The sequence below is a fragment of the Salvelinus fontinalis genome, chromosome 12 (assembly GCF_029448725.1).
Source record: "Salvelinus fontinalis isolate EN_2023a chromosome 12, ASM2944872v1, whole genome shotgun sequence".
NCBI classification, from domain to species: Eukaryota; Metazoa; Chordata; class Actinopteri; order Salmoniformes; family Salmonidae; genus Salvelinus; species Salvelinus fontinalis.
Genome location: NC_074676.1, coordinates 3,547,418 through 3,574,123, shown reverse-complemented (window position 1 = coordinate 3,574,123; position 26,706 = coordinate 3,547,418). Strand labels below are relative to the sequence as shown.

The window sequence follows — 26,706 nt, the reverse complement described above, 5'->3', positions numbered from 1 at the left end:
TGGTCCACTCACTGCTCCTTTCTTATGGCTCCACTCCTCTCTATCCCTCTTTATTCTTTGGATCGCCATTAGCTGATGCCTTATGACCACTAGGGGTCCACAAAAAATGAATTATAGTCATAACAGACATTACAAATTACATGACAAACAATGTATATTATATAGTTGTCACAATTGGCATTACAGAACAGGGGTAGTGACACAAGAGAAATCAAAGAAACACAAAACTGGCTGGCCATCGCCAGGCAGGCGGACATCATGGCTGCTATCACCCTGGAAGTGCTCAAGGGTACCTCTAAGGCCTTCGACAGCGGTGAGCAGGGAGGGTTAGGGTTAAATCTAGAGTTACGGGTTACAGTTAGCCCTGCTGAGATGCTAAATCGGACCAGTGAGTACAGTGAGTGAATACTACGGTTGAATATTTTCCATGTGTTTTACAAATGTTCCATCCCGAGAATAGATCACTCTCCTCCTGGGTAACCCAGAATTTCCTGCCAAAACCAGAAATGTCATTCCAAAGCATATTATTAGACCTATGTCTGGATTTGATTAGAGCTTTGATCGGACATTCAAGCATGATGCTACCTGAGCCTGATGCATTAAATACATTTTATGAGCCCTACATTAAAGACATGTTATGAGCACAAGCCCAAAAAAGCACAAACTGTGACTGTGCCTTTATCCAATACATACTGTGTGTTATATTCTAGCCTTATAGGCTACTGCACATTACTCACGATAGAAAAACATAAAAGCCCAAAAAATTTAGCTAGCTCAATGCTCTCTTGGGTAAATAAATGAAACTAGCTCCAGTAGGCTAATCTTATCTTTTTGAGTGTGAACTGTATAACTGTAATGGTTTGTATTATACTGTATTATATGGACTGGAATTATGCACCTTGTTCAAACCCTGATAAAGCTGAGAGAACATGTGATTCTGGTGCAGCACATGCGGCCTACAAAGTTACAAGTTTAGGCTAGCAAATTAGATTTTAATTTGAAATAGGGCCTATTGGCCTACCTCCTTTCTCTCTCTATTGTTGCTCATTCCGTCCTCGCTTTCAACAGTTAAATGAAATACGTTTTGTTGTCCTTATCTTGATCATTCTAATGACATGAAATAATATATGACTAGAATTAGATGCAGACGGCTTTCACTTCTCTTCACGAAGATTGAATGGGTCTGAATAAATAACTGCCATAGCCTACCGCCATCACGCGTTCGCTCTTCTTTCAAACTACCCGTGAGTTCTGTTGGCTGCTGTATTTAACATTCAGAAAACAAGAGCTTGTGTCCCTTTTCGAATAATCTATTGGTATAAGAAATGCTAAAAAAAAACAAGGTCCAGCAAGCTATTCTAGTCTAGCTTTTCCTGCATGGGACTCCAAGAGCTAAGGAGCATTTTTTTTTTTTAAAGAGAGAGGCCAGCCGTTCACAGGTGCGTGCGTATTGCGCAAGAGACAGAGACTGTAAGTTAGAAGCTTATTATGCATAATCCATCATTCATTAGATAATTATAAGGCTAATACTGCATTGAATGTATTACCTGAAAGAGGTAGGCTAGGACATATATATATATATATATTGATTGTGATACAAAACAAGGCAACGGTGTGCTTTAGGACCATGCGGACGCCTCTGAGCAGTCGGGTAGGCTGTTTGGAGTGTTTATCCAACTGGATTTTAAAAAACACTGCGTTTAACACGTCCATTTCATGTCATGCTGTTGATATAAATAATTTATTGGTTTCTCACAGTTACTTACCCCGGGAAAAAAGGAGTGGTTTTAGGTGGTAAATATTGGTAATCGGGTTTCCGCCATTCAACCCTAGTGCATACACTTTTAGACTACGAATCAATCAGAACCAAAGTTGGTCTACATCCGTATAGCGTATGTTTCGGCAGTGTTGAGGGTGCCACTGTGGTATGAGCTGTGAAATCGTTGAGAGTCTGCTCTGGTGTGTCACCACTCCATTCCTTATTATCCCTACCTCGTTAGAAGTTCAAAACGTCAATAGAAAGTGTAGGCTCTGTTGATTAAATAATGCATGTTTCCATGTTCATTATAATGGGAGGATTTATATATCAGTCTAATCGAGGTGGAGACAATAGAACATCACACATTTTGGAACTTGTAATGCGGCTGCATTAAATTCTGACGTGGCTGCATGGGATTTGTTGGATATAAGGTTGGGTGTTGTTTTGTTGCATCTAATAGCAGTGTCCGCGATAAGGTAATGCAAGGATTGCGGATTTGACAGCTCTAGTGCAGTTCCACCTCCGACACCGCCAAAACAACCGCTATGTGGATGTCGGTTAGCATGGATCTATAGAATCTAGCCCTTAGTGTGTGTAAGTAATCACTGCGGGACATAAACCCACAACTTTGGCATTTCTAACGCTCTTACCAACTGACAACCACAACAGCCGATCTAAAACATCATGATAGAGACTGATGTTCTTATGCTATGCTAACTCAGTCCTCCATCATTCCAGATATCCACGCCCTGTGGCCCCATCCAGGACAGATAGAAGTGGCCAGGAGGTTCCGCAACCTACTGGACTCAGACCACCACCCCTCAGAGATCGCAGGTGAGTGAATGGATTAGGTTGCTCTACTACTGAAGACCCTCTGCTCCAACCTCTCCAATGTGTGTGTGTGTGTGTGTGTGTGTGTGTGTGTGTGTGTGTGTGTGTGTGTGTGTGTGTGTGTGTGTGTGTGTGTGTGTGTGTGTGTGTGTGTGTGTGTGTGTGTGTGTGTGTGTGTGTGTGTGTGCCTGTGTTTGTGTTTGTGTTGGTGTTTGTGTGTGTGCGTCCATGTGTGTGTCTTTTAGAGGAGTTGGGATAAAGTAGTCATTGGACAATAAAGTCATATTTTTCTTTGTCTTTCTCTGGTGTCCAGGATGCCTACACTATACTCCTCAGGTGACTTATATGGGGGTCAGAGTTCAACCAATAGAAATAGAATGACTAGAATGGACATATCCCATTCTATTTCAATGTTTCAACCATTCTCACTCAGCCTTGTCTGTATTCTCTCCTTGCGTCCCAGTATTCCCAGTACGGTATTGCCAACAACACAATAGACTTTCAATACAGAGATCAACAGCGCCACTCTCTCCTTGCGTCCCAGTATTCCCAGTATGGTATTGCCAACAACACAATAGACTTTCAATACAGAGATCAACAGCGCCACTGCCAACAGCGTCACTGCCAACAGTGCCACTGCTACTGCCCTTCGCTGTGTGTGTTGTGTGTTGTGCGTGTGAACTATTCACCAACTATTCCCCAAACCAAATTTGACAATTCTTACCTTCAGTGCTAGTTTTATCCTTAATGTCTGAATCAGCTAGTGTTTGCAGAGAGAGGGGAGACCATCTCTGGAGGGACTATCGGCCTATATCGAATCTTCCATTCCTCTCAAAAATTTTAGAAAAAGCTGTTGCGCAGCAACTCACTACCTTCCTGAAGACAAACAATGTATACGAAATGCTTCAGTCTGGTTTTAGACCCCATCATAGCACTGAGACTGCACTTGTGAAGGTGGTAAATGACCTTTTAATGGCGTCAGACCGAGGCTCTGCATCTGTCCTCGTGCTACTAGTCCTTAGTGCTGCCTTTGACACCATCGATCACCACATTCTTTTGGAGAGACTGGAAACCCAAATTGGTCTACACGGACAAGTTCTGGCCTGGTTTAAATCTTACCTGTCGGAAAGATATCAGTTTGTCTCTGTGAATGGTTTGTCCTCTGACAAATCAACTGTACATTTCGGTGTTCCTCAAGGTTCCGTTTTAGGACCACTATTGTTTTCACTATATATTTTACCTCTTGGGGATGTTATTCGAAAACATAATGTTAACTTTCACTGCTATGCGGATGACACACAGCTGTACATTTCAATGAAACATGGTGAAGCCCCAAAACTGCCCTCGCTAGAAGCCTGTGTTTCAGACATAAGGAAGTGGATGGCTGAAAACTTTCTACTCTTAAACTTGGACAAAACAGAGATGCTTGTTCTAGGTCCCAAGAAACAAAGAGATCTTCTGTTAAATCTGACAATTAATCTTGATGGTTGTAAAGTCGTGTCAAATAAAACTGTTAAGGACCTCGGCGTTACTCTTGACCCTGATCTCTCTTTTGACGAACATATCAAGACTGTTTCAAGGACAGCTTTTTTCCATCTACGTAACATTGCAAAAATCAGAAATTTTCTCTCCAAAAATGATGCAGAAAAATTAATACATGCATTTGTTACTTCTAGGTTAGACTACTGCAATGCTCTACTTTCCGGCTACCCGGATAAAGCACAAAATAAACTTCAGTTAGTGCTAAATACGGCTGCTAGAATCCTGACTAGAACCAAGAAATTTGATCATATTACTCCAGTGCTAGCTTCCCTACACTGGCTTCCTGTTAAGGCAAGGGCTGATTTCAAGGTTTTACTGTTAACCTATAAAGCGTTACATGGGCTTGCTCCTACCTATCTTTCCGAGTTGGTCCTGCCGTACATACCCATACGTACGCTACGGTCACAAGACGCAGGCCTCCTAATTGTTCCTAGAATTTCTAAGCAAACAGCGGGAGGCAGGGCTTTCTCCTATAGATCTCCATTTTTATGGAACGGTCTGCCTACCCATGTGAGAGACGCAGACTCGGTCTCAACCTTTAAGTCTTTACTGAAGACTTATCTCTTCAGTAGGTCATATGATTGAGTGTAGTCTGGCCCAGGAGTGTGAAGGTGAACGGAAAGGCTCTGGAGCAACGAACCGCCCTTGCTGTCTCTGCCTGGCCGGTTCCCCTCTCTCCACTGGGATTCTCTGCCTCTAACCCTATTACAGGGGCTGAGTCACTGGCTTACTGGTGCTCTTTCATGCCGTCCCTGGGAGGGGTGCGTCACTTGAGTGGGTTGAGTTACTGACGTGTTCTTCCTGTCTGTGTTGGCGCCCCCCCTTGGTTTGTGCTGTGTTGGAGATCTTTGTGGGCTATACTCGGCCTTGTCTCAGGATTGTAAGTTGGTGGTTGAAGATATCCCTCTAGTGGTGCGGGGGCTGTGCTTTGGCAAAGTGGGTGGGGTTTTTCCTTCCTGTTTGGCCCTGTCCGGGGGTATCTTCGGATGGGGCCACAGTGTCTCCTGACCGCTCCTGTCTCAGCCTCCAGTATTTATGCTGCAGTAGTTTATGTGTCGGGGGGCTAGGGTCAGTTGGTTATACCTGGAGTACTTCTCCTGTCTTATCCAGTGTCCTGTGTGAATTTAAGTATGCTCTCTCTAATTCTCTCGTTCTCTCTTTCTTTCTCTCTCTCTGAGAACCTGAGCCCTAGGACCATACGTCACGGCAAACCGGGCATGATGACTCCTTGCTGTCCCCAGTCCACCTGGCCTTGCTGCTGTTCCAGTTTCAACTGTTCTGCCTGCGGTTATGGAACCCCTACCTGTCCCAGACCTGCTGCTTTCAACTCTTAATGATCGGCTATGAAAAGCCAACTGACATTTATTCCTGATTATTATTTGACCATGCTTGTCATTTATGAACATTTTGAAAATCTTGGCTCTCTCTAATTTTTGTGGGGGTAAATAAAATCACCTGCTAGCTGCTTATTGGGGAACCCTGCTGTAGCATGTGCTGTGACAATATGTTACCATGTGTTGCTAATAGCAACAATGGGTTGGACATCTGCAGAGGCTAACCTCTCTCTACTTCTCTTCCCCTGTCCTCCTCTCTTCTCGTCCTCCCCTCCCTCCTTCCTCTCCTTCCCTCTCCTATCTGGGCCACAGTGAAGGGACAGACTGACCCTCCCTCCCTCCCTATTTGTGAGCTGTATCCCAGTGGAGACTTCCCAAAAGGAGAGGAGTGTGAATATCCCCCATCTAAAGACGGGTATGTCACCTCTACCAAGTGCATTGGCCTTATGCAGTGTGGTGGCCATAGATCTTATCGAGGCCTCTGTGGTTTACAGTCCATCATACTTCATACTCTAAAGTGGTGATCCTAACATGCCTAAGACAGGGAATTTTTACAGGGATTAAATGTCAGGAATTGTGAAAAACTGAGTTTAAATGTATTTGGCTAAGGTGTATGTAAACTGCTGACTTCAATTGTAGTATATACCTTTCTTTTTAACCACACAGCTACCAAAGTTAAGATTAATACAGTTAGCTTCAAAAGTATTAGGACAGTGACACATGTTTTGTTGTTTTGGCTCTGTCCTCCAGCACTTTGGATTTGAAATGATACTATCACGTTTTAGGGAAGACCCAGATGCAGTAACAAATGTTTACTACTAGAACAGGTCAAGGGCAGGCAGAGGTTGGTAATCCAGAGCAGAGTCCAAGCGGTAGAGAATGGCAGGCAGTCTCAGGGTCAGAGTAGGCAGATGTCAATAATCCAGTGTGATGTGACAAGATACAGAACAGCAGGCAGGCTCAGGGTCAGAGAAGACAGAATGCTCAAAACCGGGAAACCAGTAACAGACATGGGAAAACTGCTGGTAGGCTTGACGAACAAAACAAACTGGCAACAGACAAACAGAGAACACCGGTATAAATACACTGGGGAAGATGGGCGACACCTGGAGGGGGTGAAGACAAGCACAAAGACAGGTGAAACAAATCAGGGTGTGACATACAAGCAGCAAAAATAAGGAAATATTTTCATTGGTTCTAGTCTGGGGTGGGGCATGTCTGCATAAGGTTTCAATTAATTGTTGAATAGTTTTCCCGCCACGAGCTGTGAGTATCAAATTGATCACTCATCAAAACCAAAACGTTATCTGCTTTTGATCATGAGTAGTATTATGGTCATGTAAATAGTGAGCAGCAAACAACTGGAAGCTAATGAGGCTCATACTGATGTTTACGTAGTTGAAGCTTAGTCTGAATTGGAAAACATTGATCCAGTTACTTTGAAAATGTCCTAGGCTTACTTCTACTGACAGTGGATATTCTCAGTATGTAACTTTACAGTGATTCTGACAACAGCAGTAGCGGAATTCATACAAACAGAAAAAAATATTTTTTTTTGTTCTCTATTTTGGTATATTTCTGTGCGTTGACCATAAATACAAAATTAAATAAGAATTGTATTACATTTTATCCTGTATAATAACTTGTATAATACTCTTCCGGATGATACTCATCCAATCAGAAAAAAAAATCTTAATGTGAATGATGTGTTATTCTGTGATGAATGGTCCGTAACCCGTCCCTCTACCTCCCCCTACAGTTCTTGCTATGGAGCTGCTAGCTGCCTGCCAGGGCATCGAGTTCTTCCACCCCCTGCTTACCACAACACCATTGGAGAAGGTCTATGACCTTGTACCGCAGTGTAACCAAAGTAAGTCAAACAGATCGGGCTAGTGTGTACACACTGTAACACACATCTCAGTCCCCTGAAATTATTGAGCACATTGGTTAATATTTATCCAATGTCCCTCTTCTTCCTGTGACCCCTCTTCTCATCATTCTCTGCCTCCTACTCCCTTGATTCGCTCCCCCTTTCTGCGTCCCCCTCTTCTCATACACCCTCTGTCTCCCACATCGTCTCCTCACCCTCTATGTCTCTCCCCTCTTCTCAGGCCCTGGATCAAGTATAGGTTCATGTCACCAGACATTGATGCTGTCCATCATCTTCTTCTAGACCAGAAGGCAAGTGTGTGGTCATTATAGATGTCACTCTGAGCCTATATTTATTCAATAAATATAAATACGGTCATTAAGCAAAACGCTTTTAACCAGGTTTGTGTATTTGATGTCATTTTCCAGGTGTGGAACATGGCTCAGCCATACATTGAGAGTTACAGTATAAACTGAGTGGTTCGAGCCCTGAATGCTGATTGCCTGAAAGCCGTGGTATACATTTATTTTTACTGCTCTAATTATGTTGGTAACCAGTTTATATTTGCAATAAGGCACCTCAGGGGTTTGTGATATATGGCCAATATAGCACGGCTACGGGCTGTGTCTTAGCACTCCGCGTTGTGTCTGTATAAGAACAGCCATTAGCCGTGGTATATTGGCCCTTTACCACACCCCCTCGGGCCTTATTGCTTAATAAGTATAAGATGGAGTTGCTGAGTCCCGCCCCTTCTCTCCTACTGCCTTCTCATCACCATGGAAACGAGTCCGACTCGAGTGAAATAATCGTTAATATCATTCATATCAAATTCATCTTTGTCTAAATGTATTGTCTCTCTGTATTTCAGATAAATGTTTTCTTCCTTCCGCAACCCCAGCCACTGCAATAATTATTATTTATTCTATATTAGTTTTGAATAAGGAGTTGTCGGATAACTCCTGCATTGATTTAGGCTAGACAGTAGATTTGTAATCTTAGTCGTCACCGAAACTATACTGAACTAAAATCAGTATCTGGTGTGACCACCATTTGTCTTATGTAGCGTGACACATCTCCTTTGCATAGAGTTAATCCAGCTGTTGATTGTGGCCTGTGGATTGACGTCCTTCTCCTCTTCAATGGCTGTGCGAAGTTGCTGGATATTGGCGGGAACTGGAACACGCTGTCGTACACGTCGTTCCATAGCATCCCAAACGTGATCCGTGGGTGACATGTCGAGCTGAGGAGGAAAAGGTGATCATTAAGATAGCTTCCCTTTCTCAGAGGTCCCCAGCCAGCCTCTCGGGGGAGGACAAGATGGAACTAATTGAGTTACAAAATAAACTGGATAATATATATATAGAGTAAAAGCAGAAGGAGCCTTTATTAGATCTAGGAAAAAATTGATTGAGGAGGGAGAACAGAATTCATCCTATTTCTTTAGACTTGAGAAATTTCACTCTAAAAATAACACTATCCATAAATTAAACATTGATGGTGTTATTACAGATGACCAAAAAATAATCCCTAAATACTGTAGCAATTTTTACAGAAAATTGTATAGCTCTACGTACTGTCAGGAATCCACAGATATGTTTTTTAACTCACTGAATAATGTTCACTCTATCAGTGATATAGAATCTAAACAGTGTGATGAACCCATCAAAGTTGAAGAGATTATAGAGTCTATCAAACATCTAAAGAACAATAAATCACCAGGTGTTGATAGAATTACATCAGAATTTTACAAATTTATTTTCTGAACAAATAGCTCCCTTCCTATTTGAAGTCTTTTTAGAGAGTATTAAAAACAATGTTCTCCCTCCTACAATGAGTCAGGGGTTAATACCACTGATACCTAAGCCTAAAAAATAAGTGCTGCTCATCGATAACTGGCGTCCAATTTGTCTTCTTAATAATGACTATAAGATACTCATTGATGCCTTACTACTTGCAAAAAGAATGAAAGAAGTCCTGGATGCAATCATTGATGAAACACAGTCTGGCTTCATGAGGAACAGACATATTTCTAACAATGTCAGACTAGTATTAGACATACTTGACTACTCAGACCTAATAACTGAGGATAGCTTCATATTATTTTTAGATTTTTATAAGGCATTTGACACAGTAGAGTATCAGTTTCTCTTCCACTCCCTTGAGAGACTTGGCTTTGTGGATTTTTTCTGTAAGGCTATTAAGACTCTCTATGCAAATGGTAACAGTTCTATCAAATTGAAATATGGCACCTCACCTAGATTTGAGTTAAAGAGAGGAATTAGGCAAGGTTGTCCTATCTCCCCGTATCTGTTTTAATTGATCACCCAACTTCTTGCAAATTCTTTAAATAATAGTCCTGTACAAGGTATTTCCATAGCTGGTGTAACGGGTGACGCTCTCCTCATCCTCGGATGAGGTGAGGAGAGAAGGATCTTCAGACCAAAACGCAGGCTTAGGGAAATAAGCCATCTTTATTAACAATGATGATGGCAAAACACGAAACGAAACAAAACACTTTCAAAACTACAAAATAAGAAAACGACGTTGACGAAACCTGAACATAAACTTATATAACTAAACATAAACTTACGTACAGGAAACAGACGACATCGAAACGAAAATGAAACAAACAAACGCTACAGTCTAGTGTGGTACGAACAAACATACTGACACAGGAGACAATCACCCACACACAAACAGTGAGAATGCCCTACCTAAATATGACTCTTAATTAGAGGCAAACTCAAACCACCTGCCTCTAATCAAGAGCCATACCAGGCAAACAAAACCAACATAGAAACAGATAACATAGACTGCCCACCCAAAACACATGCCCTGACCAAAACACATAAAAAACAACATAAAACAGGTCAGGACTGTTACAGTACCCCCCCCTCAAGGTGCGCACGCCGGGCGCACCAGCACAAAGTCCAGGGGAGGGTCCGGGTGGGCAGTTGACCACGGTGGTGGTTCCGGCTCAGGACGCTGTCCCCATACCAACATAGTCACTCCCCTCTTCTGTCTACCCCTTCTAATGACCACCCTAACACTACCCTCCCCTAAATAAACGGCCAGCACCGGAACAAGGGGCAGCACCGGGACAATGGGCAGCACCGGGACAAGGGGTAGCACCGGGACAAGGGGCAGCACCGGAACAAGGGGCAGCACCAGGATAAGGACCAGCACCGGAATAAGGGACAGCACCGGGACAAGGGGCAGCACCGGGACAAGGGGCAGCACCGGGACAAGGGGCAGCACCGGGACAAGGGGCAGCACCGGGACAAGGGGCAGCACCGGGACAAGGGGCAACACCGGGACAAGGGGCAAATCCCGGCTGAAGGACTCTGGCAGGTCCTGTTTGGACGGCTCTGGCAGGTCCTGGCTGGACGGCTCTGGCAGGTCCATGCAGGCTGACGGCTCTCGACACTCATGGCAGACTGACGGCTCTCTACGCTCATGGCAGGCTGACGGCTCTCGACGCTCATGGCAGGCTGACGGCTCTCGACGCTCATGGCAGGCTGACGGCTCTCGACGCTCATGGCAGGCTGACGGCTCTGGCTGCTCATAGCTCTCTGACGGCTCTGGCTGCTCATGGCTCTCTGACGGCTCTTGCTGCTCATGGCTCTCTGACGGCTCTTGCTGCTCATGGCTCTCTGACGGCTCTGGCTGCTCATGGCTCGCTGGCGGCTCTGGCAGATCCTGTCTGGTTGGCGGCTCTGGCAGATCCTGTCTGGTTGGCGGCTCTGGCAGATCCTGTCTGGTTGGCGGCTCTGGCAGATCCTGTCTAGTTGGCGGCTCTGGCAGATCCTGTCTGGTTGGCGGCTCTGGCAGATCCTGTCTGGCTGACGGCTCTAGCGGCTCCTGTCTGGCTGACGGCTCTAGCGGCTCCTGTCTGGCGGATGGCTCTGTAGGCTCATGGCAGACGGGCGGCTTTGCAGGCTCATGGCAGACGGGCGGCTTTGCAGGCTCATGGCAGACGGATGGCTCAGACGGCGCTGGGGAGACGGATGGCTCAGATGGCGCTGGAGAGACGGATGGCTCAGATGGCGCTGGGGAGACGGATGGCTCAGATGGCGCTGGGGAGACGGATGGCTCAGATGGCGCTGGGGAGACGGATGGCTCAGATGGCGCTGGGGAGACAGATAGCTCTGTAGGGAGGAGAAGGAGAGACAGCCTGGTGCGTGGTCTAGGCACCGGCTGCGCTGGAGAGGAGGAAACAGCAGGAGAGAGAACCCGGAGAGACAGCCTGGTACGGGGGGCAGCCACCGGAGGACTGGTACATGGAGGTGGCACCGGGTCTACCGGACCGTGAAGGAGGACACGTGCTCTTGAGCACCGAGCCTCCCCAACCCTACCAGGTTGAATGGACCCCGTAGCCCTGCCAGTGCGGCGAGGTGGAGTAGCCCGCACTGGGCTATGCAGGCGAACCGGGGATACCACCTGTAAGGCTGGTGCCATGTACACCGGCCCGAGGAGACGTACTGGAGACCAGATACGTTGGGCCGGCTTCATGGCACTCGGCTCGATGCTCGGCTCGATGCCCAACCTAGCCCTCCCAGTGCGGCAAGGTGGAATAGCCCGCACTGGGCTAAGCACGCGTACTGGGGACACCGTGCGCTCTACCGCATAACACGGTCTCTTACCAGTACGACGCCTTCTACCTCCACGGTAAGCACGGGGAGTTTGCTCGGGTATCTTACCCGGCTTTGCCACACTCCTCGTGTGCCCCCCCCCAAGAAATATTTTGGTCTTACTCACGGGCTCCCAACCGCGTCGTCTCGCTGCCTCCTCATACCAGCGCCGCTCAGCCTTCGCTGCTTCCAATTCCTCCTTTGGACGGCGATATTCCCCTGGTTGAGCCCAAGGTCCTCTACCGTTCAAGATCTCCTCCCAAGTCCAGAAGTTCTTGTTGCTCCGTCGAGCATTCCCATACCGCTTGGTCTCTGTTTGTAGGTGGGTGATTCTGTTATGTCTTCGTCGCTGTCGATGTATTTCACTTTCGGGACTGTTTGGCTGTTCGTGTGTTTTGATGTACGTTCCTGTCCGTAAGTTTACGTTATGTAATGTGAGTTTATGTTCAGGTTTCGTTCTACGTCGTTTTGTTATTTTGTAAATTTTGAAAGTATTTTGTTTTGTTTCGTGTTGCCATCAGTTCATCATTTATAAATAAAAGATGGCTTATTTCCCTGACTCCGCATTTTGGTCTGAAGATCCTTCTCTCCTCACCTCATCTGAGGATGAGGAAAGCGACAGCCTTAACAGCTGGTAAAGAAATTATTACAAGCCAGCTGGCTGATGATACTACACTTTTTCTGAAAGACGCTAACCAAATTCCCATATCGATCAATGTGATACAATCCTTTTCCAAAGCGTCTGGTCTATACCTTAACATTAATAAATGTGAACTCATAGCTGTCAAAGATTGTGTGACACCTTCATATTATGGTATTCCAGTAAAAGAAGAACTTACATATTTAGGCATAACCATTACAAAGGATCAGAAGTCTAGAGGCTTACTAAATTTTAACCCTCTTATTAAAAAACCCCAGAAGAAGCTAAATCAATGGCTACAGAGGGACTTATCTTTAAAAGGAAGAGTACTAATAACCACGGCTGAAGGTATCTCTAGACTAACATATTGCGCTCTGTCTTTATATCTTGACAGTAAAATAAGCAAGGAGATAGACCAGATGCTTTTCAACTTTCTTTGGAGAAACCGTCCCCATTACATTAGGAAAACTGTTGTAATGAACACTTCTGGACTTTACTACTTTAAATAATACTTTTAAGATCAATTGGATAAAACAATTCCTAAGAAGACCCACTTCTATCTGGAATTTTATTCCTCATCATGTTTTCTCTACTTTTGGTGGCCTTAACTTCATGTTGTTGTGCAATTTTAATATTGACAACATTCCAGTGAAACTTTCTGCTTTTCATCGGCAGGTTTTCTTGTCATGGTCCTTAATTTATAAACACAATTTTTCTCCACACAGATATTATATATGGAATAATCGGGATATATTGTATAAAAATACTTCTTTGTTTTTAGAATATTGGTTCCGAAATAATATCCTATTGGTGAGCCAACTGGTAAATGCAGAGGGTCTTTTACTCAGTTATAAGGAATTCTTATCTCTGTACAAGGTCCCCGTAACACCTAAAGATTTTGCAATTGTATTAGACGCCATTCCCTCAGGTGTTGCTCTGTTATTCAGGAACGTGTCAAGGCTTGACCCTCAGAGCCGACCTTCTATTGACACTGTTGACTCATCAGTAGGAAAGATTTGTTTCTTTTGGTCCATTCAACAACAGAGCGATACGAACCTTGTTTCAGCAGGATGTTGTATCTATACCTTATGTCATGCCTTATTGGACTGGATTTATTGATAATATCTGTTGGAAAAAAAGTTTGGATGTTGCCACACACATACCTACTGGTTAACAAAATTAAGGAGGTTTCCTTTAAAATGATTCATAAATATTACCCTGCCAACCACTATATGAAGAAGTTTAAGGAAAACATCAACTCAAATTGCTCCTTTTGTAATGACCACCCAGAAACAGTGTTGCATCTTTTTTGGCATTGTATACATGTAAGAAAACTGTGGCAAGACATCAGTAGGTTTATAATTGAACACATTTATGAAGATTTTACACTATTGTGGAGAGATGTACTGCTTGGATTCTTTACCTACGATAATAAGCTGAAACATTTTTATGTAATTAATTTCATTATTCTTTTGGCCAAATTTCATATACACAAATGTAAATTTACTAACAAAAAAACACATTTTCTTTCCCTACAAAAAGAAATTGAACTGTATTTTTTTTGTTGTTGTTGTTGTTGTTTCGCCCACCAGCAAGGAGTTTTTGTTTGGCCAATGAGAGATTGTCGAATTTGGTCAATAAAAAAAAAATGGATCGCTTATTTGCTTTAAGGTTTATTCGATCGAGGTTTATTTGATCGAATAGAAGTTCGTAATGCTTAAGTTGTTATGAGTGTACTGAAGTAAGTAGGAGACGTAACATCCAGGCAACGTTGAGAAAAACACTTTATATCGAAATTGTCTCTCTCCATTGAATATAGGCGGATGACGTCAACAACCATCGTCGAATATTCAAAAAATTATTACGATAACAAAAGATTTAAGTGGCTTGGAACAGCTATGTCAGTAGGTGCCAGGTGCACCAGTCTGGTTCAACAACTGCAACGCAGCTGGGCTTTTCATGCTCAACAGTTTCACGTGTGTATCATGAATACACCACCCAAAGGACATCCAGCCAACTTGACACAACTGTGGGTAGCATTGGAGTCAACATGGGCCAGCATCCGTGTGGAACGCTTTTGACACCTTGTACTGTAGAGTCCATGCCCTGACAAATTGAGACAGATCTGAGGGCAAAAGTGGGTAGAACTTAATATTAAAGTGTTGTTCCTAATGTTTTACATACTTGTACACAAAATAATGGATATACAATATACTTGTACACAAAATACTGTATATAGTTATAGATAGGCTAGGTTGCATTGTCTGCATAATAGTGATTTGTGAAGAATGTAGCTATAGCCTAACAGATGCCTTCATTTTTTTCTACCAACAGGAAATAATGATTAGTACAGCATGCCAAACTGACCCCTGGGTGTCAAAGTGTTCCTGTGCCTCGGTGGAGAAGAGGTTCACCGGGGCCATCACTAAAGAGCTCGAGGCCTAGCTAGACTGCGCTCACCACCGCCACAGATGGAGCTGACAGAGAGAACGAGTGAGATGAGGGAAGACCAGGATCCGCTGTATGAAACCGAGAGCTCAGAATTACAATCATCACAGTGCGAGCTAAGATATACTATCAACGAGTGTGTGCAAGATCTGAAACAGCATGCTGAAGGAGTTGTTCATGAGCCAGGCTGTCGAGCACATTTAATCAGTTCATCCCTGAAAATAAATGTTTTTTCCATCACCATGGAGACCGAGTGTGTTGTGGACCACAGGAGGAAGTTGGAGTCCCAGACCAGAGTGGGAAATGTTTGCAGGGAATCTGTTGGTACCATCACCGGTCTTCCTAACTGGCGGCTCCCACTCCACATTTGTGGAAACATGTTGCCTCCTCAGCCTGGTGTCCATGTCACTGCGACAGTTTGCAAACCAACCTCGCATCTACATTGTGCCAGAGGTTACACACATGTGGAACCAGCACACAGAGGCGATTCTGGCTAGAATTGGTGACAGTCCACTGATTGTATCTGGAGACGCACGGCGTGATTCGCCAGGCCAATGTGCCTTCTTTGGCACTTACACCATCCTGGACTCTGCTTCCCACCTGATCCTGCCCAGGATCAGGTGTGCATGTGCATGTGACCCAATTGAAGAATGGCTACTGGTTGGACAGAGGGACAGAGGGATTAGTGAGATGCCTGCAACACATCATTTTTTTAATGAACCTTCATGTGTAAACATTGAGATAAAACTATTTTACAAGAGAGCCCTGTATACGCTTACAAATAAAACGCAATACATAAATAAAACACAACAGCCCGACAAAACACACTATAGTAAAACACATAATACACACCATTAAACATATTTAAGAAAAGCAATCGCATATTGAAACATAAAAGTTATTTTAAAATTATTTTGAGGTAAGCTATAGCCTAACCTATATTTTGTAGCTAGCCTAAGGGTTGTAAGTGTGTATTTGGTGGATGTATGAAGAGCACTTAGGTACCCTTTTAGTAATAATACTTTTGTTATTTTCCTAACAGGCCCATGGATGCAGTATTGAAACCCTGGCCACTGACAGGCATCCACATGTGAGGGTGCACTTGAGGGACTCCTATGCTCATACAGTATCTGGCATGAGTATGAGCTTTTGGCACATGGCCAAAGGTGTGAGGAAAAAGCCGGTGGCCGTCGGGAAGCCAGAGGTACTGTCATGTATTCGATAGTAAGATCAGAACTATATGATCATGAGGATTCAAGTCAGTGACTCAGGTGTCTCATTTACTCCCTGTCTGTCTCAGGTACTGCCATGGGCGAGGGCATTAACACACCACTTGCGGTACTGTGCCGCCTGGTGGGAGTGTCCAGGTGCTAAAAGAAAAGTGGATCACCACAGTTCACCACGTTACGAATGAGCACCACTCAACTGCTGTGAGCACCCCCCCCCCCCCCCCCCCCCCTTCGCACCTGAAAAAGGCACTCATCCTCAACCCGAGATTGTTGAAGGATTTCGAAGGTAAATAAACTCTAAACTATTTCTGGACATATAGTGCAACATTTTTAGTAAATGGATAAGCACGTTTTTCAAACCTTGTTTTAGTTATTTGTGCATTCCTATGTGAATAACTACAACCAATTGATTGATTATCAATTGGTTGTAGTATAATTGTAGGAGCCTACTTATTCATCTCTAGTTACATTCATTTTCTATTGTAGGTGACGAAGTGTGTTCAGATAGGTGAACTTGAGAGTGTACATGCCCTGTACACTAAATACGTGCCCAGGAGGAACAAGTTTGGCCTACAGGGGATGCCGCAAGACTCCAGGTGGCTGCCTTAGACCACAATTATTCGGTGGACAGACATCAGGCTACAACAAATGAGGGAGTGCTCCGTTTCAAGCAAGAGTTCTCCAAGGCTGCCAGGGCATTTGTGGTGAAAACCATCAAGGGGGAGAAGACATGGTGTTTCAGGTCTGAGCTTCTAGACTGCATCGTTGACCGCTGTGCCAATGGTAAGTGTGCTATATTATGTCAGATGTAGACATAAAAATAGTTGACAATATGGGGTGAAAGAAGTTTATGCACATAGCCTTGTTGTCAACAGTACAGATGGCCAAGTCAGTTTGTGATGGTAGTTCCTCTGCTGGCTGAGAGGAAATGACCTAAAATGATTTGTGTAACTTATATCTAGGACCATCCCAGCAGACTCTCTTGAGTGCCCAAAAAGAGAGAGTGGCGGTCACCTTAGGGAAGTGGACTGGTGTTCCGAAAATGGAGAAGGAGCAGGACATTCAACAGCGAATTCAAAGATACACCCATCCATAGAGGGAGTCGGAGTGGAATTACTTTTCCACAGATTTTTTTGGACCTGTTAAACAGACGTGTTTCCTTGTCTCGGACCTGCTGTTTCGACTTTCTCTCCCGGACCTGCTGTCTCGACCTCCGAATGCTCGGCTATGAAAAGCCAGACGACATTTGCTCCTGAGGTGTTGAACTGTCGCACCCTCTATAACCATTGTGGTTGTTATTAGTTTGATGTAAAAAGGGCTTTGTAAAATACATTTGATTTATTGATTGCTTGCTGTGTTGCATGCTGTGTATTAACTGTCTGAGTGATGGGACATTTTTATAGTATCTAACATATTTTGGTGTGTATTTAATCTGCAACTTAACTTCTTAAAGCAGCAGAAAAAAATAACAAAGTGTTCTCCATGCCCGATTCGGTGAAAAACTCAGGGATGGGGCTGGAGAAATTTAACCAGTCTCAAATTCATAGACAGAGCAATCTGTGGAAGGACTGGCTATCCATGATATCAAAGTTATAGTTTTAACCATGTTTTGGGGCTATACTGTGTTTGTTTAAATGTGTTTTTTTAATTTTTTACAAACGTTGGAATAAAACAAGCTTATATTTTGGGTTCTGATGGGGTACGACAGTTGAACTAAGCTCATGAGACATTTATAAGTCATATTCTTTAAGAGTCAATGGGAACATTTCATTAATTTATAAGTGCAAAAATGTATGTAGAAATTGCTGTTTGCTCCTTTTAGGTAAGCTACTGTTGTAGTGTCTATTGATCTTGTGCATACAGGCAAAGACTTGCAACCACAGCCTTTCCTGTGAATCCTCTTCTTGTTATATTGGAACTTGTAAAAACAACGTAATAACCCTGTAATTTACTATGCATTGTAATCCTCTTTCTGTGATCTGTTTCCACCACCATGTACCCAGTCCGCTTTGGATAAAAGCATCTGCTAATATTATTAGTCTTCTTTGAGTCTGCCAACAAGCTGCCCAGTGTAGTTACCATTCCTTGACAATAGATGGCAGCCAAAGCTAGTTTAGTTTAAGTCACCACTAGCAACAGGGCCAGCGGGTAATGTGCACATTGAAAGTAGTTGTACCTTCCAAGCAAGTTTCTCTGGTTCCACTTGAACTTGTTATAGTGGACGAGCTAACTAATACCATTTTTTACACAAGGCGCCGGCATTAGATCTATGTCTTGAAATAAGTACAGCAGGCTAGATTTACTAAATTAACTGGCTTTATTTAAACTCAAACCCTATGTAGATGCCACTTGCTTCTGGGTATGTGCGCCTTATGGAAGAGAACACGCACACAGGGATTTGCTGTACACCTTATCCAATTATCCCGTGTGCACATAGGGTGAACTGGCGGTAAGCAGCCAGTCTGTATGCTCTTCAAACAAAATCATAAGTTAGTCTGGTACCGAAACTAAATCACATTTTTTCCTGCGTCAGGGCATGGCATGTGCCAGGCGAAATTATTTGAGTGTATCAAGAACTGCAACGCTGCTGGGCTTTTCACGCTCAACAGTTTTCCGTGTGTATCAAGAATGTTCCACCACCCAAAGGACATCCAGCCAACTTGACACAACTGTGGGAGGCAGTGGAGTCAACATGGGCCAGCATCCCTGTGGAACGTTTTCGACATCTTGTAAAGTCCATGCCTCAATGAACTGAGGCTGTTCTGAGGGCAAAAGGGGATGCAACTCAATATTAGGAAGGTGTTCTTAATGTTTTGTACACTGTGTAAATAGGCTACCAGCTAAATACTGTATATAGTTAGAGATAGACTAGACTGCATTGTCTCCATAATAGGAGAGTGCTGAACATTAATACATTGTAAGGAAGGGCAGTTGGGCATACAACTCGTATTGGACAAATCCAAGCAGTCCCTCATTTCTTCCGTTTCATGTCTAATGAACACGACCAATACCAAAGTATTCAAACATTTTGACTTTTTCCACAATTTGTTATTTTAAAGCCTTATTCTAAAATGGATTACATTTTTTTTTGAAGTATCATTAATATACACAATGAGAAAGCGAAAACAGGTTTTGATAAATGTCTGCAAATGTATTAAAAATAAAAAACAGAAATACCTTATTTACATAAGGTATTCAGACCATTTGCTATGAGACAACATTGAGATCAGGTGCATCCTGTTTTCATTGATCATCCTTGAGATCTTTCTACAACTTCATTGGAGTCCACCTGTGGTAAATTAAATTGATTGAAGATGATTTGGAAGGGCACAGTGCAGTTGACAGTGCATGTCAGAGAAAAATCCAAGCCATGAGGTCGAAGGAATTGGCCGTAGAGATCCGAGACAGGATTGTGTCGAGGTTAACATCTGGGGAAGGGTACTAAAACATTTCTGCAGCATTGAAGGTGCCCAAGAACACAGTGGCCTCCATCATTCTTAAATGGAAGAAGTTAGGAACCACCAAGACTCTTCCTAAAGCTGGCACTCTGAAAGAGCTCCAGGGTTCCTCTATGGAGATGGGAGAACCTTCCAGAAGGACAACCATCTCTGCAGCACTCCACCTATCAGGCCTTTATGGTAGAGTGGACAGACGGAAGCCAAAAAAAAGGCACGACAGCCCGTTTGCGAGTTTGCCAAAAGGCACCTAAAGACTCTCAGACCATGAGAAACAATATTCTCTGGCCTGAATGCCAAGCGTCACATCTGGAGGAAATCTGGCACCATCCCTACGGTGAAGCATGGTGGTGGCAGAATCATGCTGTGTGGATGTTTTTCAGCGGCAGGGACTGGGAGATGTCAGGATCGAGGGAAAGATGAACAGAGCAAAGTACAGAGATCCTCAAAAACCTGCTCCAGAGCACTCAGGACCTCAGACTGGGGCGAAGGTTCACCTTCCAACAGGACAATGATCCTAATCACACAGCCAAGACAACGCAGTCTCTGAATGTCCTTGAGTGGCCCAGCCAGAGCCCGGACTTGAAGCCGATCGAACATCTCTGGAAAGACGTTAAAATAGCCGTGCAGCGACGCTCCCCATCCCAAACGGGAGAAACTCACCAAATACAGGTGTGCAAAGCTTGCAGCGTCATACCCAAGAAGACTCGAGGCTGTAATCGTTGCCAAGGGTGCTTCAAAGTACTGAGTAAAGGGTCTGAATACTTATGTATATGTGATAGTTTCTTTTTAATACAACTACATTTGGAGTAGGCATATGAAAGCCGACTGGCACTCAGTCTAACTGCAAACACTGTGTCCATCTACTTGTGTAACATACAGGAAGAGTGAGACCCGCATACGGGTGCAGCAGATAGACATCCTGATAAACACCATTCTGAGGGAGGAGGAAAAGACCTCTGAGCTGGAACATAAGTTCAGGATCTTCTCCTTTGGAAAGTACAGGGCTGACAAATAAGGATGGGCACGGTTATTTGAATATCCGAACAGACATTAGTATTTGAATACTTGGGAGAGTATTCAGTGGTATAGTGGTGCCTGAAGTATACTTTTAATTGTACCTAACATTTCCCAAAACAGCCCACCAGGCTAAGGAATGCCACCCTGTGTGAAAAATGAGAAACAGTGACATACACTCTGAATGATCATGCCAGACCGCTCCTAATTTCAGTTCAGATCGAATTGTCGTAAGGTTGGTGTCTGAGGACATTTACTGATTATAAATGAGCTTTTATGTTAGGTCTATATTTTAGCTAGCTTAAGCCAAATGATTTACAAAAATGCACTATTCGTAAATGTGCCATTGTCTGTTAGATCGATAATTAAATGTCCTGTACACTTTGATAAAATAACTCAATTGTTTAATATTCTTGCCTCACCACAAAATAATACCATAAAAAGATGTTCCTGAAAAGTGCAATATGCACAATTTTATTATCCTTGTGCCGTGAGGGGCACAACAGCTTGGTTCATCATCATCATATAAAAAATACATAACTGTTTTCACAACAAGATGTTTTTCATTAAAAAATGAGGACTAATTCAGTGAACAAGATTAGCGACCGGATGGGAAAAAAATATAAACTAAAGAAAGTAGAAGAAGCCTGCTGAAGCATTCAGCTTTCAAGCTTCTTTCATTTCCCCATCCTCTTCCTCCTCTTCTACTCCTCTTATGAACAGGACATTGTTGCATCTGTGTGGAGGGGAAACACATGGAAACTGTTAGCTCAGTGCAGGCTGGTTCTATGACAGAGAGAAGGGCTAATTCTACAATCCGTTGATATGCGTGTAGCCTGGTCCCAGGTCTGTTTGTGTTGTCTTGAAACTCCTATGGTCATTGTCACACCAAACTATGATGACCATAATAGGAGTGAACAAGGCAGCACAAACAGATCTGGGACCAGGCTAATGTGTGTGTAATCATAAGCTATGTGAAGTGCAAGTAAAGCGATGAGCATTCCACTGAACTTACCTGACAAGCACCTCTCCTAGGTGTCCAGCCAACGCTCCATCTACATACTCTTCAGTGTTGGCCAACTATAAATCAGAGACAATAGATTTTATAGCTAGACTTTATAGATATTGACTGTTATTATAGATATGTTACAGATGGCAATGCAAAACCAGACATGTACATTATGTATGGCTCTGGATGTAGTTATGTGCACATTGGGTAATCATTCCAGAACATGCTGTACATTGGTGCATTTGACCATTTGAGGATAATAATGTTCACACATTTTAGACATTGCCTGGTCCACGTACCTGCATGTTCATGTAGCTGTCCACGGACACCAGGTATCCCTTGTATTCCATACCCCACTTCAGCTTCACCATCACGGGCTTGCCAGTAAGACCGTTCAGGAACGGTTTGGGATTCAGCGGTAAACTCTGAAATGATATCGTTCACATGTGTTGTTGAGACTAGCTAGCATTAGTGTACATTTGATCACATTAGCTCCATCTCACAGCTAGCTACTTAGATTCATAGCTAGTCAAACTAGCCTTTCACATACAGTGCAAAGCAAAAGCGGCTAACAAGTTAGCTAGCTAACTTAGCTGCTAACTAGCTAGCTATGTGGATAATCCCAACACAAGCGCACAATGCGAATTTATGATAGCTACTCAAATTATATTTATGATAGCCTGGCCCTTCACTACATATTATCAATACTCATCCAACATCTCATAGTATAGTCTATATTTACCATTTTGATTTTGTATAAACTCCAACGACAACTACACGCTGTTATTGGTTGCAGGAAGTAGTGGTGAACGCTTGTTTTTTTTTAATGGCGGTTGGCAACCAAAAGGCGCACTACTGCCACCAACTGGACTGGAGTGTACATTCTTCTTCTTCTTCTTCTTCTTCTTCTTCTTCTTCTTCTTCTTCTTCTTCTTCTTCTTCTTCTTCTTCTTCTTCTTCTTCTTCTTCTTCTTCTTCTTCTTCTTCTCTATCTGATCCAACCCCAGGCCAACGACCTGAGAGGACGGGACACTACCACTCAATGCACCCTGTAACTTTTCTGAAGTCAAATCTCGTACCCCCAAGTACTTTTCTGCAACTGCCACCACAACATCTATTTTCTGTGACTTACGTTCCATCTCTGCGGTACAGTTGATAACCATTTCTATGAACACTAAGAAGCCAACCTAACTGAAACATATATCACTCATTGGCCTATCCCTCTTTTCTGGCAAAGATCTACTATTCAAATCAAATCAAATTGTATTGGTCACATACACATATATAAATATTTGGACGAGCAATGTCGTAGCGGCATATAATAAAATACAGTAGAATAGAATATAATACAGTATATATATGAGATGAGTAGTGCAAAATATGTAAACATTATTAAAGTGACTAGTGGCCAGTGATTTCAAGTCTATGCATTTAGGGCAGCAGCCTCTAAGGTGCCAGTGATGGCTATTTAACAGTCTGATGGCCTTGAGATAGAAGCTGTTTTTCAGTCTCTCGGCCCCAGCTTTGAAGCACCTGTACTGACGTCGCCTTCTGGATGATAGCGGGGTGAACAGGCAGTGGCTCGGGTGGTGGTTGTCCTCAATTATCTTTTTGGCCTTCCTGTGACATCGGGTGCTGTAGGTGTCCTGGAGAGCAGGTCGTCTTCCCCAGGTGATGTGTTGTGCATACCGCACCACCGTCTGGAGTGCCCTGCGATTGCGGGTAGTGCAGTTGCCGTACCAGGCAGTGATACAGCACGACAGGATGCTCTCAATTGTGCATCTCTAAAAGTTTGTGAGGGTTTTAGGTGCCAAGCCAAATTTCTTCAGTCTCCTGAGGTTGAAGAGGCGCTGTTGCGCCTTCATCACCACAGTGTCTGTGTGGGTGGACCATTTCAGTTTGTCAGTGATGTGTATGCCGGGGAACTTGAAGCTTTTCACCTTCTCCACTGCAATCCTGTCAATGTGGATAGGGGGGGGGGGGGTGCTCTGCTGTTTCCTGAAGTCCATGATCAGCTCCTTTGTTTTGTTTATGTTGGGTGAGAGGTTATTTTCCTGGCACCACACTCCCAGGGCCCTCACCTCCTCCCTGTAGACTGTCTCGTCATGCTTGGTAATCAGGCCTACTACTGTTGTGTCGTCTGCAAACTTGATGATTGAATTGGTCGGCCCTTTCCCCATCTCCAAGATTATTAGCCCCTCTGCTGTTCGTCTTCTGGCCCCCCCTACCCTCCGTATACATCCCACTTTTCATGTGTCTAGGATTAAAGCTATGTCTCACAGCCCTTTGTCTTCTGTTTCTAGGCCTACCCCTCTTCCCCCGTCTCATTGACGGCCAACCGGCGTACACGGTGAGGCGCCTGCTGAAGGTTTGACCGAGGGGCAGGGGATTCCAGTACCTGGTTTACTGGGAGGGTTATGGCCTGGAGGAGAGGTGCTGTTTCCCCGTCAGGGACATCCTGGACCCAGGCTTCATCGCTGAGTTCCAACGCCGGCACCCTGGTCAACCAGGTATGAGCGGAGGGGGGGGGGGGGGGGGGGGGGGGGGGGTACTGTCACACCCTGATCTGTTTCACCTGTCTTTGTGCTTGTCTCCACCCCGCTCCACGTGTCGCCCATCTTCCCAATTATCCCCAGTGTACTTATTCCCGTGTTCTCTGTTTGTCTGTTGCCAGTTCGTTTTGTTTCGTCAAGCCTACCAACGTTTTTTCCCGTGCTCCTGTCCGCCTCTAGTTCCTGTTTTCTAGCTTTCCCGGGTTTTGACCATTCTGCCTGTCTTGACCCTGAGCCTGCCTGTCATTTTTTACCTTGTTATACCACCCTGGATTATCGACCTCTGCCTGCCCTGACCCTGAGCCTGTCGGCTGTTCTGTACCTTCGGACTGCACTGGACTACTGAACTCTGCCTGCCCTTGACCTGTCGTTTGCCTGCCCCCCTGTTTTTGTAATAAACCATGTTACTTCGAAACTGTCTGCCTCTGGGTCTTCTCCTGAGCCATGACAGTGATAGAGCCTAGTCTACTAATGATGACTCAAAAAAAACATTGACAATGTTGCAGAATTTCTTAGCAATGGATTCAGTTAGGGTGCCCAAAATCAGAGCTAGAAAAAGTTGGCTGCAGTCCTGCGAGACTCATCAATTCCTACCAGACCTGGATTCAAACACTTAAAAAATCGTTCATTTATTAAAGCGTATGCTTTAGCCTGCCTGGAGTGACAGGTGGACAGGGTTTGTACTTTATGAACTGTTCTAACGGTTCCCGTTGCAACAGGCACGATGAATAAATCACAGATAACATATTTGAAGGTCTAATTCCCACCCAGACACAGGATATGCCTCAGCGGCATTGATCCCAATTGTCAGGACATGTTTCTACCATGGTCAGTAATCCTATTGTCCATGCATCATCTACCAGGGGAGAGGACAACCTGAGAAACGATCTGTATCATTAAAGAGATATGTAACAAGGATACAACAACATAATGAAAACCATTCCTGATCTGCACCTGTCATTGATGGAGAGTGACCAATCTGTTAGGATAACACTACCCTACTGGCACAGTCTGGTAGCATCTGAATATGACACTGCCTGAGGCAGCCTGGTACACACAGGACATTGAGCCAGATTTACAAGCCTAGAACCCCTACACTTAGCAAGTACAGTGTTAAAAGTAGGCTGTCTAGTTGGTTCCATAACAGTACTGAAGGTGTTGACTAACCAGATATTGTGGTTGTGTCAATGATGAAGATATACAGCATTGACCTTATTTTGACCCACTTGACAGAAGGCCAGCATGTAATTAGCAGTCAAAACATTGTAATAAAATATGTTGTTTGTCTGAGTGCTACACATGGCCGTTACTACAACACACACACGCACGCACGCACGCACGCACGCACGCACGCACGCACGCACGCACACACACACACACACACACACACACACACACACACACACACACACACACACATTATGATCGGAATGTCTACCGCCCCAATGCAGTGACCCTGCTTTAGGCTCCATGTCTGTGTGAGAAAGTGTGTGTAAAGTAATGCCCATGTGTGTGTGTGTGTGTAGTAACAAACACACACACGGGCATTACTTTACACACACTTTCTCACACAGACATGGAGCCTAAAGCAGGGTCGCTGCATTGGGGCGGTAGACATTCCGATCATAATGCACGCACTGATCCCAGCTCCTAGCCCCTTCCCTATCCTCCATCCAGATTATCCTCCTGTTTGGTCCTCAGTGCTCCGTGCTCCATGCAGGGTCCAGGAGAGGCCCTGATTACCCCCTGGGGGGAGAGAGGGGGGAGGGAACAGCATCCATAAAACAAACAGATGTCCTCACCTAGCTACAGCAGGCTACAGTTACTTCAGAACAGCTTGAGTTATCCATCTGTCACTTCCACAGACTTCAACAAAACACTTCAACACCACCCCACCACCCCAAAGAAACAAACTCATAGGTTATTATTGTGTAATTATCATTTTACCATGTAATATCTAAGTAAACACCCATTTTTTGGTTGCTGGTATTCTACTGTTTTCCCATTACCTGACAGCTGCAAATAATATTCAATCACTACATAAATAATATCAGGTTATGTCAATAACGTGACTTTGTGATGCTTTCAACACCATGGTCATGAGGTTAGTGGTATCCATCACATCCTTATGCTGTGCATGGCCTTGACCCGTAGAAACAGGGACAACATCCACCCATATCTTCTACTGCTACTGTGGCTTTCAGTAGCAGATATGTGCTGGGCACATATCTGCTACTGAAAGCCACAAGGAAAACAAAGCCCATGCACTTTGCTTTTTCTACATCCTGGCTATGTCTGAAAATGTTAGCTGTTAAACTTTGGAGGAGGAGGTCCAGGAGAGACCCTGATTGGAGACCCTGGTTGGAATGGAATTATCAAGGATGGAGGA

At 44.1% G+C, this 26,706-nt stretch overlaps 1 protein-coding gene and 2 long non-coding RNA genes across 6 annotated transcripts; 2 read left to right on the top strand and 1 right to left on the bottom strand.

Annotated features, from left to right (window-relative positions):
* The first annotated feature begins 7,761 nt into the window (after window positions 1-7,761).
* LOC129866646 (uncharacterized) lies at window positions 7,762-16,505 on the top strand. Of its 4 annotated transcripts, none has more exons than XR_008761508.1 (4): window positions 7,762-7,851; window positions 8,423-8,590; window positions 14,942-16,259; window positions 16,356-16,505. It is a non-coding gene; the product is annotated as an uncharacterized LOC129866646 (long non-coding RNA). The 4 variants fall into 4 exon arrangements; XR_008761510.1 differs by having other exon boundaries at window positions 7,763-7,851; window positions 8,490-8,590; XR_008761509.1 differs by lacking the exon at window positions 8,423-8,590 and having other exon boundaries at window positions 7,763-7,851.
* Window positions 16,506-18,314, top strand: LOC129866648 (uncharacterized). Its single transcript, XR_008761512.1, has 3 exons — window positions 16,506-16,570; window positions 16,771-17,067; window positions 17,247-18,314. It is a non-coding gene; the product is annotated as an uncharacterized LOC129866648 (long non-coding RNA).
* A 2,889-nt stretch (window positions 18,315-21,203) lies between these two features.
* LOC129866642 (small nuclear ribonucleoprotein F-like) lies at window positions 21,204-22,617 on the bottom strand. Its single transcript, XM_055939416.1, has 4 exons — window positions 22,508-22,617; window positions 22,065-22,190; window positions 21,772-21,836; window positions 21,204-21,492 (listed from the first exon to the last, which is right to left on the bottom strand). The coding sequence occupies exons 1-4, from the start codon at window positions 22,508-22,510 to the stop codon at window positions 21,423-21,425; spliced, it is 264 nt and encodes an 87-aa protein (XP_055795391.1). The 5' UTR covers window positions 22,511-22,617; the 3' UTR covers window positions 21,204-21,422.
* Window positions 22,618-26,706: the final 4,089 nt, after the last annotated feature.